This window comes from Bombina bombina, chromosome 8 (assembly GCF_027579735.1).
Source record: "Bombina bombina isolate aBomBom1 chromosome 8, aBomBom1.pri, whole genome shotgun sequence".
Taxonomy (NCBI): domain Eukaryota; kingdom Metazoa; phylum Chordata; class Amphibia; order Anura; family Bombinatoridae; genus Bombina; species Bombina bombina.
In genome coordinates, this window is record NC_069506.1 from 140,321,977 (window position 1) to 140,336,825 (window position 14,849).

At 39.7% G+C, this 14,849-nt stretch overlaps 1 protein-coding gene across 1 annotated transcript in view; it reads left to right on the top strand.

The window, feature by feature from the left end:
* Window positions 1-14,849, top strand: part of LOC128638893 (DNA ligase 1) — a gene marked incomplete in the record, with an annotated part of 517,030 nt that overhangs the window by 441,583 nt on the left and 60,598 nt on the right. Inside the window, 1 exon segment of the mRNA XM_053691021.1 lies at window positions 8,085-8,237. Coding sequence (XP_053546996.1) covers window positions 8,085-8,237 — 153 coding nt within the window.

Consider the following 14,849-nt stretch of genomic DNA (forward strand, 5'->3'; position numbering starts at 1 on the left):
TTAGAACCATATACATTTACAAAAAGCAAAAATTTGTCAAAGCTCTGTGGTTAATTAAAACAGGTGATTTCAAAAGATTCAAGGGTGAAAATTAGACTAAAGACTAAAAACTGCAGCACATAAATAGTCTGACACATGCACAGACACCAAGTTAAGAATAAATTCTGTCAGACTTCAGAAGCTTTGAAAAGAGAACAAAGCTTCCACCAAAAATCATCTGAAACACAAAGTATAATGTTTTAAACACAATGACAAACAGGTGAAATATCATGCAATGAATAATATTCAACAATAGTGCTGCATTGTGTATATTTGTAAAGAAGAATATACACAAATACTGTTATACAAATCAAGTATAAAACCTTTTAAAAACATACTTAGAAGTTTAGCACTGTTGATCAGGTTAGGCTGGGACACCCACTGAAAGGGGCTGGGAAAGCAGGAATAGGCAGATGAAAAGACCCATTACACAACCAAGAGCTTGTTTAGGAGTCTGAAAATCAGGACAATTTTATTTAAAAATAAGCAAAATTTATAAACAAAAATTACAATATAAAATGGATCATCTACAAAACATTTATGCAAATAAAATCTAGTGTACAATGCCCTTTTAACTAGAATGATATATTAGGCACAAGAGCATCCACCTTCGTAGGGCCTGAAAACTGAGTGTGTATAAAATGTGGCAATGGAAACAGTTTAAACATGCTTTCATTCTTGGCAAAGGAAGACAAATAAATTGACTTATTAGCCTCAGATACTGGAAAGTCATCATTAGTTTCTGACTTGAAACAGTCGGAGGAAACTTGGGGTTGCTCATCCTCTACTCCCACAGTCTCTTTAATAGCCTTAATAAAATCACCCAAGGCAGCAGAATTAAGGGAAATGTCCCTCTCAGAAAAGGCATCTGAAATTTAAAAGCATTCAGCACTATAAATTTGTCCAATACATACACGATTTCTTATCTTGCCAAAAAGGATTTGTACATTATTAACAATTGAGCTTGTGCTCAGGGCTAAAACAAAACAATCATAGAGCAGTCCCTCAGTAAACAAAAAATCCTACAATAAAGAAAAGTGCAGATATAAGAACATAAAAAGCCATATACCTTGGTAATATGTCAGAGGCTTAAAGGGACATGAAACCCAATTTTTTTCCCATGATTCAGAATTTAATTCTATTATCAAATATGCGTCCTCATGTTTTTCTTTGATGAAGAGATATAAGTAGTAGTGTGCACGTCTGGATCACTACATTACAAGAAATAGTGCTGCCATCTGGTGCTATTCCTAATGTATAACATTGTAGCATTATATGGCAGCAGTTTTGCAACAGACACGTGCACGCTCCTAAATGTACCTTCCTGCTTTTTCCAACAATTGATAACAAGAAAACAACAAAAAACGGATAATAGAAGTAAATTAGAAAGTAGTTTTTTTTCTCCAACATAGGTGTGTCCGGTCCACGGCGTCATCCTTACTTGTGGGATATTCTCTTCCCCAACAGGAAATGGCAAAGAGCCCAGCAAAGCTGGTCACATGATCCCTCCTAGGCTCCGCCTACCCCAGTCATTCTCTTTGCCGTTGTACAGGCAACATCTCCACGGAGATGGCTTAGAGTTTTTTAGTGTTTAACTGTAGTTTTTATTATTCAATCAAGAGTTTGTTATTTTGAAATAGTGCTGGTATGTACTATTTACTCAGAAACAGAAAAGAGATGAAGATTTCTGTTTGTATGAGGAAAATGATTTTAGCAACCGTCACTAAAATCCATGGCTGTTCCACACAGGACTGTTGAGAGCAATTAACTTCAGTTGGGGGAACAGTGAGCAGTCTCTTGCTGCTTGAGGTATGACACATTCTAACAAGACGATGTAATGCTGGAAGCTGTCATTTTCCCTCTGGGATCCGGTAAGCCATGTTTATTACGATTGTAAATAAGGGCTTCAAAAAGGGCTTATTAAGACTGTAGACTTTTTTTGGGCTAAATCGATTGATTATTAACACATATTTAGCCTTGAGGAATCATTTTATCTGGGTATTTTGATATAATAATATCGGCAGGCACTGTTTTAGACACCTTATTCTTTAGGGGCTTTCCCAAAGCATAGGCAGAGCCTCATTTTCGCGCCGGTGTTGCGCACTTGTTTTTGAGAGGCATGGCATGCAGTCGCATGTGAGTGGAGCTCTGATACTTAGAAAAGACTTTCTGAAGGCGTCATTTGGTATCGTATTCCCCTTGGGGCTTGGTTGGGTCTCAGCAAAGCAGATACCAGGGACTGTAAAGGGGTTAAAGTTCAAAACGGCTCCGGTTCCGTTATTTTAAGGGTTAAAGCTTCCAAATTTGGTGTGCAATACTTTTAAGGCTTTAAGACACTGTGGTGAAAATTTGGTAAATTTTGAACAATTCCTTCATGTTTTTTCGCATTTGCAGTAATAAAGTGTGTTCAGTTTAAAATTTAAAGTGACAGTAACGGTTTTATTTTAAAACGTTTTTTGTACTTGTTATCAAGTTTATGCCTGTTTAACATGTCTGAACTACCAGATAGACTGTGTTCTGAATGTGGGGAAGCCAGAATTCCTATTCATTTAAATAAATGTGATTTATGTGACAATGACAATGATGCCCAAGATGATTCCTCAAGTGAGGGGAGTAAGCATGGTACTGCATCATTCCCTCCTTCGTCTACACGAGTCTTGCCCACTCAGGAGGCCCCTAGTACATCTAGCGCGCCAATACTCCTTACTATGCAACAATTAACGGCTGTAATGGATAATTCTGTCAAAAACATTTTAGCCAAAATGAACACTTATCAGCGTAAGCGCGACTGCTCTGTTTTAGATACTGAAGAGCATGACGACGCTGATATTAATATTTCTGAAGGGCCCCTAACTCAGTCTGATGGGGCCAGGGAGGTTTTGTCTGAGGGAGAAATTACTGATTCAGGGAACATTTCTCAACAAGCTGAACCTGATGTGATTGCATTTAAATTTAAGTTGGAACATCTCCGCATTCTGCTTAAGGAGGTATTATCCACTCTGGATGATTGTGACAAGTTGGTCATCCCAGAGAAACTATGTAAAATGGACAAGTTCCTAGAGGTGCCGGGGCTCCCAGAAGCTTTTCCTATACCCAAGCGGGTGGCGGACATTGTTAATAAAGAATGGGAAAGGCCCGGTATTCCTTTCGTCCCTCCCCCCATATTTAAAAAATTGTTTCCTATGGTCGACCCCAGAAAGGACTTATGGCAGACAGTCCCCAAGGTCGAGGGAGCGGTTTCCACTTTAAACAAACGCACCACTATACCCATAGAGGATAGTTGTGCTTTCAAAGATCCTATGGATAAAAAATTAGAAGGTTTGCTTAAAAAGATGTTTGTTCAGCAGGGTTACCTTCTACAACCAATTTCATGCATTGTCCCTGTCGCTACAGCCGCATGTTTCTGGTTCGATGAGCTGATAAAGGCGGTCGACAGTGATTCTCCTCCTTATGAGGAGATTAAGGACAGAATCAATGCTCTCAAATTGGCTAATTCTTTCACCCTAGACGCCACTTTGCAATTGGCTAGGTTAGCGGCTAAGAATTCTGGGTTTGCTATTGTGGCGCGCAGAGCGCTTTGGTTGAAATCTTGGTCGGCTGATGCGTCTTCCAAGAACAAGCTACTTAACATTCCTTTCAAGGGGAAAACGCTGTTTGGCCCTGACTTGAAAGAGATTATCTCGGATATCACTGGGGGTAAGGGCCACGCCCTTCCTCAGGATCGGCCTTTCAAGGCAAAAAATAAACCTAATTTTCGTCCCTTTCGTAGAAACGGACCAGCCCAAAGTGCTACGTCCTCTAAGCAAGAGGGTAATACTTCTCAAGCCAAGCCAGCTTGGAGACCAATGCAAGGCTGGAACAAGGGAAAGCAGGCCAAGAAACCTGCCACTGCTACCAAGACAGCATGAAATGTTGGCCCCCGATCCGGGACCGGATCTGGTGGGGGGCAGACTCTCTCTCTTCGCTCAGGCTTGGGCAAGAGATGTTCTGGATCCTTGGGCGCTAGAAATAGTCTCCCAAGGTTATCTTCTGGAATTCAAGGGACTTCCCCCAAGGGGGAGGTTCCACAGGTCTCAGTTGTCTTCAGACCACATAAAAAGACAGGCATTCTTACATTGTGTAGAAGACCTGTTAAAAATGGGAGTGATTCATCCCGTTCCATTAAGAGAACAAGGGATGGGGTTCTACTCCAATCTGTTTATAGTTCCCAAAAAAGAGGGAACGTTCAGACCAATCTTAGATCTCAAGATCTTAAACAAGTTTCTCAAGGTTCCATCGTTCAAGATGGAAACCATTCGAACTATTCTTCCTTCCATCCAGGAAGGTCAATTCATGACCACGGTGGATTTAAAGGATGCGTATCTACATATTCCTATCCACAAGGAACATCATCGGTTCCTGAGGTTCGCATTCCTGGACAAACATTACCAGTTCGTGGCGCTTCCTTTCGGATTAGCCACTGCTCCAAGGATTTTCACAAAGGTACTAGGGTCCCTTCTAGCTGTGCTAAGACCAAGGGGCATTGCTGTAGTACCTTACTTGGACGACATTCTGATTCAAGCGTCGTCCCTTCCTCAAGCAAAGGCTCACACGGACATTGTCCTGGCCTTTCTCAGATCTCACGGATGGAAAGTGAACGTGGAAAAGAGTTCTCTATCTCCGTCAACAAGGGTTCCCTTCTTGGGAACAATAATAGACTCCTTAGAAATGAGGATTTTTCTGACAGAGGCCAGAAAAACAAAACTTCTAGACTCTTGTCGGATACTCCATTCCGTTCCTCTTCCTTCCATAGCTCAGTGCATGGAAGTGATCGGGTTGATGGTAGCGGCAATGGACATAGTTCCTTTTGCACGCATTCATCTAAGACCATTACAACTGTGCATGCTCAGTCAGTGGAATGGGGACTATACAGACTTGTCTCCGAAGATACAAGTAAATCAGAGGACCAGAGACTCACTCCGTTGGTGGCTGTCCCTGGACAACCTGTCACGAGGGATGACATTCCGCAGACCAGAGTGGGTCATTGTCACGACCGACGCCAGTCTGATGGGCTGGGGCGCGGTCTGGGGATCCCTGAAAGCTCAGGGTCTTTGGTCTCGGGAAGAATCTCTTCTACCGATAAATATTCTGGAACTGAGAGCGATATTCAATGCTCTCAAGGCTTGGCCTCAGCTAGCGAGGGCCAAGTTCATACGGTTTCAATCAGACAACATGACAACTGTTGCGTACATCAACCATCAGGGGGGAACAAGGAGTTCCCTGGCGATGGAAGAAGTGACCAAAATCATTCTATGGGCGGAGTCTCACTCCTGCCACCTGTCTGCTATCCACATCCCAGGAGTGGAAAATTGGGAAGCGGATTTTCTGAGTCGTCAGACATTGCATCCGGGGGAGTGGGAACTCCATCCGGAAATCTTTCCAGACATGGATCTGATGGCCTCTCATCAGAACTTCAAAGTTCCTTGCTACGGGTCCAGATCCAGGGATCCCAAGGCGGCTCTAGTGGATGCACTAGTAGCACCTTGGACCTTCAAACTAGCTTATGTGTTCCCGCCGTTTCCTCTCATCCCCAGGCTGGTAGCCAGGATCAATCAGGAGAGGGCGTCGGTGATCTTGATAGCTCCTGCGTGGCCACGCAGGACTTGGTACGCAGATCTGGTGAATATGTCATCGGCTCCTCCTTGGAAGCTACCTTTGAGACGAGACCTTCTTGTTCAGGGTCCGTTCGAACATCCGAATCTGGTTTCACTCCAGCTGACTGCTTGGAGATTGAACGCTTGATCTTATCGAAGCGAGGATTCTCAGATTCTGTTATCGATACTCTTGTTCAGGCCAGAAAGCCTGTAACTAGAAAGATTTACCACAAAATTTGGAAAAAATATATCTGTTGGTGTGAATCTAAAGGATTCCCTTGGGACAAGGTTAAGATTCCTAGGATTCTATCCTTCCTTCAAGAAGGATTGGAAAAAGGATTATCTGCAAGTTCCCTGAAGGGACAGATTTCTGCCTTGTCTGTGTTACTTCACAAAAAGCTGGCCGCTGTGCCAGATGTTCAAGCCTTTGTTCAGGCTCTGGTTAGAATTAAGACTGTTTACAAACCTTTGACTCCTCCTTGGAGTCTCAATTTAGTTCTTTCAGTTCTTCAGGGGGTTCCGTTTGAACCCTTGCATTCCGTTGATATTAAGTTATTATCTTGGAAAGTTTTGTTTTTAGTTGCAATTTCTTCTGCTAGAAGAGTTTCAGAATTATCTGCTCTGCAGTGTTCTCCTCCTTATCTGGTGTTCCATGCAGATAAGGTGGTTTTACGTACTAAACCTGGTTTTCTTCCAAAAGTTGTTTCTAACAAAAACATTAACCAGGAGATTATCGTACCTTCTCTGTGTCCGAAACCAGTTTCAAAGAAGGAACGTTTGTTGCACAATTTGGATGTTGTTCGCGCTCTAAAATTCTATTTAGATGCTACAAAGGATTTTAGACAAACATCTTCCTTGTTTGTTGTTTATTCTGGTAAAAGGAGAGGTCAAAAAGCAACTTCTACCTCTCTCTCTTTTTGGATTAAAAGCATCATCAGATTGGCTTACGAGACTGCCGGACGGCAGCCTCCCGAAAGAATCACGGCTCATTCCACTAGGGCTGTGGCTTCCACATGGGCCTTCAAGAACGAGGCTTCTGTTGATCAGATATGTAGGGCAGCGACTTGGTCTTCACTGCACACTTTTACCAAATTTTACAAGTTTGATACTTTTGCTTCTTCTGAGGCTATTTTTGGGAGAAAGGTTTTGCAAGCCGTGGTGCCTTCCATTTAGGTGACCTGATTTGCTCCCTCCCTTCATCCGTGTCCTAAAGCTTTGGTATTGGTTCCCACAAGTAAGGATGACGCCGTGGACCGGACACACCTATGTTGGAGAAAACAGAATTTATGTTTACCTGATAAATTACTTTCTCCAACGGTGTGTCCGGTCCACGGCCCGCCCTGGTTTTTTTAATCAGGTCTGATAATTTATTTTCTTTAACTACAGTCACCACGGTACCATATGGTTTCTCCTATGCAAATATTCCTCCTTAACGTCGGTCGAATGACTGGGGTAGGCGGAGCCTAGGAGGGATCATGTGACCAGCTTTGCTGGGCTCTTTGCCATTTCCTGTTGGGGAAGAGAATATCCCACAAGTAAGGATGACGCCGTGGACCGGACACACCGTTGGAGAAAGTAATTTATCAGGTAAACATAAATTCTGTTTTTTCTTTAAATCATAATGGAGGTGTTACCTATGTACAGGTAACCAGGGGAGGAGTCCTGTGCACACCCCTCAAGAGAGGGGTTCTGACTGGTAAGCATTACCCGGGAGGGCCAATATATATCACTTGAACATCAGTGTGCAGAAAATAGAGATTTCACCTGTATATATTCTCAGTAGCCACATCCTATTGTAAATTAACTTTTATCATCTAGTCACGATGCTTGCCCCAATACTTGCAAGGCAGCATGCATTTGACACATGTAGGCACAGTCACTTTATTTCACTTCTCACTCAGTATAAGAAAGTTTACTATAAAATCTCACAAGATTATGGTGAAATCCTGCAAGATCACAGTAAAAGCAAAGTGTGAACTCGGCACTGTTGATGACTGCATTTTTTTCCACCATGCAAATTACAGTACCTGAATAATATATGCTCACTGAGCATCTATTCTGATGAGCTGAAGAAATTTTGAGGTACAATATCTTGATTTTACATACAGATGTTAACGTTGTATTTTTTAGGCTGTGTTTTACAGATATGCTGTATCTCTTTCAGATGATTTAGTATATTAGTAACATGACATAACATTGGTTATTCATAATGGGGGTGCAAAAGAAAGTGTGTGATGTTTTGTATTTTGCACCCCCATTGGACTGATGCTTCTATCACATATACAATTCTATATATTAAAAGCATGTCTGAATTGTAAATTTCAGTTATAAAGAAATGTAGATTTTATTTATTTTCAAGGGCACATTTAACCAACTAACAGTTATTTTAATTTAATGTTGTATTATTTGTAGTTGAAGAAGGATTATCTAGAAGGTGTTGGAGACACTTTAGATCTGGTTGTAATAGGTGGATACCTTGGGAAAGGAAAACGAACTGGAATATATGGAGGCTTCCTACTTGCATCATATGACGAGGAGAGTGAAGAGTATCAAACCATCTGTAAGGTTAGTCTGATGGGGGGTTTTTTTTTAAATCTTTTTGCCATAAAGTATTTATATTTATCAGTAATCATTAGTTCTGCATTGACTTACCTGATGCCTTGTCTGTTTATTATTGCTTAAAAGTAAACATGTTCTTGATTCCTGATGCTTACTCATAAACTTGTGGATAATGTATATACAGGTAGCAAAGTTTGGTTTTCAGAATGTTTGAATTTTGGAATTCCGTATTTGGGGATTTGTACATGTATTTTGTTATGTTCTGACAAAAGATGTGGGGCTGAAAGATGTACTTTTCTCAATCATGCATTGTCATCTTCCTAAAAACCTTAAGGTACCATAAATTACTGCAGTGTATCACTCTGCAGTATATTGCAGCCCTCAATTTCAGCCTGGGATTAACTGTAGTGTGTGTGCTATAGCTAGGCACATTGTATCTGAGGTCAAGAGTTTGTGTGCGAGGGGTCAGCTCCATCCTTTCTTCTAGATTAAGCTGCTCAATTTGTTTTGCACATTTCATTTCATTTGATTTCATCTAGACTGCAGAATGGCACATTTCAACTCATAAGTGCGTTTACGAATGAAGTGACAAACCTATAGAAACTGTAGAATTTCATCTGTGTAAAGTAGAAGTGAGCTGATATTCTAATGATTGTACTTACCGTGTGTTTTACTCTCATATTCCTAATGATATAGTTTATTTTCCTAAAGGTTAAGGCTTATAAATGTGATTTATTTATTTCAAACTATGGTGAGTCTACACAAATCATCACAAGTGGGATATATTTTTTGTTCACCTTGAGGAGGAAGAACATCCCTATATAGCATTCAAGTTATGTTTTGACTCCATGATGGAGAAGGTAAAACAATAGAAGTGCTTTGGAATTGCACAGATATTTGTGTGTTGCACTTTTAGTATATTATATCCAACGCCAAAATGAGCTGAAATCCACTGTTATTTTCAGCATTCGTTTCACTAACAAATTCTCTTGCAGGTTATATTTCCTTCCTAAGATAGGGAGAGTCCATGGCTTCATTCCTTACTGTTGGGAAAAACAACACCTGGCCACCAGGAGGAGGCAAAGACATCCCAGCCAAAGGTTTAAATATCTCTCCCACTTCCTCATTACCCCAGTCATTCTTTGCCTTTCGTCATACGAGGTAGCAGAGAAGTGTCAGAAGATTCGGAGAGTCCTGAAAAAGGGTATCTGCCCTTCAATATAGGACTGGAGTTTTAAGTATTCATGTAAACCTCTCAGTGAGAGTATTGATGAAAGTTAGAGTCTGGAGATGCAGGAAAAGTTTTTCTGCGAAACCATCCAGACTACTGCTAACAGCTCCTAAGCAATCAGTGTTGACAAGTTTTACTGCCTGTTTTTTCTCACTCAAGTCCATGTCAGGAGCGTTTCTATAAGACTGTAACACTTGAGAGGCTGTGTTCTGTTCCACAGAATGGATCCTGGAGGTATGTATATGAGAGATAATGTGTCAAAACACACTTTATTCCATAGGGGGCGCTTCCCGCTTAATCCAACAAATAGCAATAACACAAAACAGAAAAGACAAACTCAATATAGAATGTCCATATAATCCAGGATGAAAGGCAGCTCTCTGTCAAAGGACGGTCAAATCCTGATACTTGGTAATCTGCAGAAAAAGAAACAGACGCCACAATGGCCTAGTACCACCGACACAGAGGATGTTGGTATAAGAAGCTGAAACAAAATACTCAAACGTGGACCACCCAATGGTGCTAGCGAAGCAGACTGGAACTTTTAACCAGTGGTCCAGCTCACTGATCCCCACCGGCAATCATGTCAGTTGAAAAGATCTGAGGAAGCGATGCCCTTTATCTGTTTATGGAAGGAAAACAGAAAAACATAGCCCAATACCGTATGGTCAGAGGTAGGATAATGAGATACAAATGATTGCACTTACAGGATATAAAGCACCTCCAGGTACAGTAAGAGCAGACTAGGACTTTGCAGCCTCCCAGCTGACTGAACTCCACAGCAAACAATGATAAATAATCCAAAAAATTTAATCAGAGGGGTATAACAATAAACACCACCACAACAGCAAGTGTATAAATAAAATCAAAATCTTTATTTAAAAAGCGACGATTTTCTCAGCCTCTTACAGGGCTGTTTTCTCAGGCTATGATAAAAATAACTGAAATACCCTTGCTATATAAAGGGATCAAGAAACTATGATAGGTTAATACAATTGACAATAAACACATGTGTAAGCCATCAATTGGTTATTAGTTGTCATAGTAACCAAAGAATAACAAATGACCTCACAGGTAAAACAAAACATACATATAAACAATATACATATAAGCAAAGATATATATAAGAGATCTAGAAATATATAACATATATCATTCAATGGAAATAGTATAGTGGGCTCTTTGATACCAATGCTTCATAACAAATTATTAGCAACGCCAAAATGGATATAAAAGTGATACATATAGTGTGTAACAATTGGTAACATACTTCTTTGTAAAATAATATATACATATATAAGCCTGCTACTTTGTATTTTAAACCTATTATCTAAAAATACTGCAAACTCTATAATAGTTCACATTCATATATGGTATATAATAATTAAAACTGGCCCCTGTATAAAGTGAGGTCTGAGAAATTAACTTAGTGCATGAAAAAACTGCAGTACAGTCTCTCTACGATGGTTTTACATACAGTGGATATAAAAAGTCTACACCCCCCCCCCCCCCCCCCCCCCCGTTAAAATGTCAGGTTTCTGTGATGTAAAAAAAAAATGAGACAAAGATAAATAATTTCAGAACTTTTTATACCTTTAATGTGACCTATAAACTGTACAACTCAATTGAAAAACAAACTGAAATCTTTTAGGTAAAGGGAAATAAAAAAATAAAATAATATGGTTGCATAAGTGTGAACACCCTTAAACTAATACTTTATTGAAGCACCTTTTGATTTTATTACAGTACTCAGTCTTTTTGGGTATGATTTTTTCAGCATGGCACATCTTGACTTGGCAAGATTTGCCCACTCTTCTTTGCAAAAACACTCTAAATCTGTCAGAATGTGAGGGCATCTCCTGTGCACAGCCCTCTTCAGATCACCCCACAGATTTTGAATTGGATTCAGGTCTGGGCTCTGGCTGGGCCATCCCAAAACTTTAATCTTCTTCTGGTGAAGCCATTCCTTTGTTGATTTGGATGTATGCTTTGGGTCGTTGTCATGCTGAAAGATGAAGATCCTCTTCATATTCAGCTTTCTAGCAGAAGCCTGAAGGTTTTGTGCCAATATTGTCTGGTATTTGAAATTGTTCATCATTCCCTCTACCTTGACTAAGGCCCCAGTTCCAGCTGAAGAAAAACAGCACCAAAGCATGATGCTGACACCACCATGCTTCACTGTGGGTATGGTGTTCTTTTGGTGATATGCAGTGTTGTTTTTGCGCCAAACATATCTTTTGGAATTCTGGCCAAAAAGTTCAACTTTGGTTTCATCAGACCAGAACACCTTTTGCAACATGCTTTTGGGAATCTTCAGATGTGTTTTTGCCAAATTTAGCCGGGCTTGAATTTTTTTTTGTAAGAAAAGGCTTCCGTCTTGCCACTCTACCCCATAGCCCAGACATATGAAGAATACGGGCGATTGTTGTCACATGTACCACACAGCCAGTACTTGCCAGATATTCCTGCAGCTCCTTTAATGTTGCTGTAGGCCTCTTGGAAGCCTCCCAGACTCAGTTTTCTTCTCGTCTTTTCATCAATTTTGGAGGGACATCCAGTTCTTGGTAATGTCACTGTTGCACCATATTTTCTTCACTTGATTATGACTATCTTCACTGTGTTCCATGGTATATCTAATGCCTTGGAAATTCTTTTGTACCCTTCTCCTGACTGATACCTTTTAACAATGAGATCCCTCTGATGCTTTAGAAGCTCTCTGCGGACCATGGCTTTTGCTGTAGGATGCGACTAACAAAATGTCAGAAAAGACCTACTAGAACAGCTGAACTTTATTTGGGGTTAATAAGAGGCACTTTAAATGACAGGTGTGTACGGACTCCTGTTTAACATGATTTTGAATGGGATTGCTCAATTCTGAACACAGTTACATCCCCAGTTATAAAAGGGTGTTCACACTTCTGCAACCATATTATTTTATTTTTTTATTTTTATTTCCCTTTACCTAAAAGATTTCAGTTTGTTTTTCAATTGAGTTGTACAGTTTATAGGTCACATTAAAGGTAGAAAAAGTTCTGAAATGATTTATCTTTGTCTCATTTTTTTACATCACAGAAACCTGACATTTTAGCAGGGGTGTGTAGACTTTTTATATCCACTGTATGTGTATATTGTACTCTTAGCATGGAATAAGTCTAGGGAATCACTCCTCTCCCCCCCCCCCCCCCTCTATTGGGCATCTTCTTGATAGAAGATTATATAAAGCAAACTTTCTTGGTAGAAAGGAAATTGAGAACAGATTGCCACAGAAGACGTCCTGACAAGCCTCTGAGTACACAAAATAACTGGAAATAATCATGGCGGAAAAGTCTCCGCCCACTAGCACTCACCTCTGATGTTTGGAGGGTGTGTACAAGAATCACTAATCAAAGGGGGGGGGGATGAAACCAGAAGGGGGTGAGGCCAGGATCTTTCTGACAATACGCACAAGCGTCAACATCCTGTCTGGCAATCTGATTGAAGCTGTGAACAGCTTAAAGAGTTCAATCGCTCTTTCTCACTATCCACTAACACTAAACATACAGAATCACACGTGAACTCAGAGAGTAACTATGGAGTGACAGATAGCTAATACATAATTGGATAAGGGAGAGATAAAAACCATATAGAGAAAAAACATATATAGCCCAATTTCTATATGTCTATGGTTGTGATGAAAGTCTAAGTGGCGTAAATGCGATTGCTGGATGCAGTGTATGTAATGAAGAGGAATGTGGTAAACTTGTGCATCAAAATTAATAACCAAAACGCAAAATGAATAATGGCAAAATGATATATTGATATAAATGTTTATAATATGATGTAATAAATCTATTGATGGATATACAAGGTGAAGAGATAGAGGTGTGAGTGAAAAATGTTAGACCAGATAAAAAATCATTTCTAATCTGTCTATACATAAGTGTTATTGTGAGGGCGCTGGTAAAATGTTGTGTGGAAATTCACTGGTATGTGATATATGGTGATATATAATGTGCTAGTTGTGAGTAGGATATAAACTGTGTGTTGATTATTGGCCGTGAGAAGTGAACCTAATAATACAAAATTGATAAGTCTCCGTTGTTTACTACAGGAGAATCTCCAAAGTTAGTGTACTTGTGGCCTCTACTATTTGGTAGGGTACAAGAAAAAAAAGAGATGTAGGATATAGGAGGGGGGGAGTGGTATATACTATATTTGGAATCTAGATTTTATTTAAAAGGTAGCTGATCACCTGTGTGCGAAATTGTGTTTGAGATAATATAGTGCATGGATTGTTTATCCAAGTGGACCCTTTAAAAACAAGTCCCCGTTTTACTATCAATAATCTATAGATTCAATAGATGAGATAAGCCTAATTATAGATGTAAATAATCATGTGAAAGTTGCCTTATCGATGTTCTCATTCAGACGATCAGGCTGAAGTGTTTTCAACTTCATTATCCAATAGGATTACCTCCTAAGAATTGTGAAAGCATCACTCTGAGATCTTGGAATTGATTTAATAGTTTTAATTTTTATCGTGTTTTTCTGTTTCTTGTGAAAATGTAGACAATGTCTATATACACTATGGGCTTTGGAATTAGTTTTGATGTTGTGTGCATGCCCCCCCCCATCTTTTTTTGACCTTCCGGCAGGTGCAGCCAATATACTGGACCCCACATACACAATTTAAGAGATAAATGACAAAAGAAGATTCACAAGTCATGAATCCTCTTATGTGAAACGTTTCACCAGTGGTGTGTGATGTAAAAGTGGACGCTCTATGTATAATAGAGCTACACATCCCACAGCGTTTTCTACAGCATCTAGAGATTTTATTTCCAATAGGCCTGGATCCTAGAAAATTTGATTTGTGGAGTGTTGTTGCCTTTGAATTTATCTCTAACAACTTTGCTAGGAGCCAAAGCGGTTTTTAGGGTGTGTGCTCTTCTATAAACCAACTTGTGTTTTGGACCAATTATAGTCTTAAGGACACAATCATTTGTAAGAACTGGCCAATGTTTTGGGAGTATCTTACTAATTTCCCTATAGTTAGAATTCTACCTCATAATAAAGAGTGGGGGATTAGAGTCCTTAAAGGCTTCTGTTTTTTTGTTCTTCTTATTAAAATAGCTAGTTCTATATTCCTTTCTAACTTTATTCATTTCTTGGTTGATTAAATCTTGCCGGTAACCTTTTTCCAGAGATCTATCTCAAATAATTTTAGCCTGGACAATTTCTTCTTATTTTCTAAATTGTCGATAAAGGAACATTTGTTTTCCATACATGATAATGGTTACTTTCAAAATGTAAGAAACTATTACAGTCTACATTTTTAAAAAAATGTTTTTAAAATAACTGCTCCATCCTCAGATCTTCCCAAGATTAAATCCAAAAATTCAATCTCT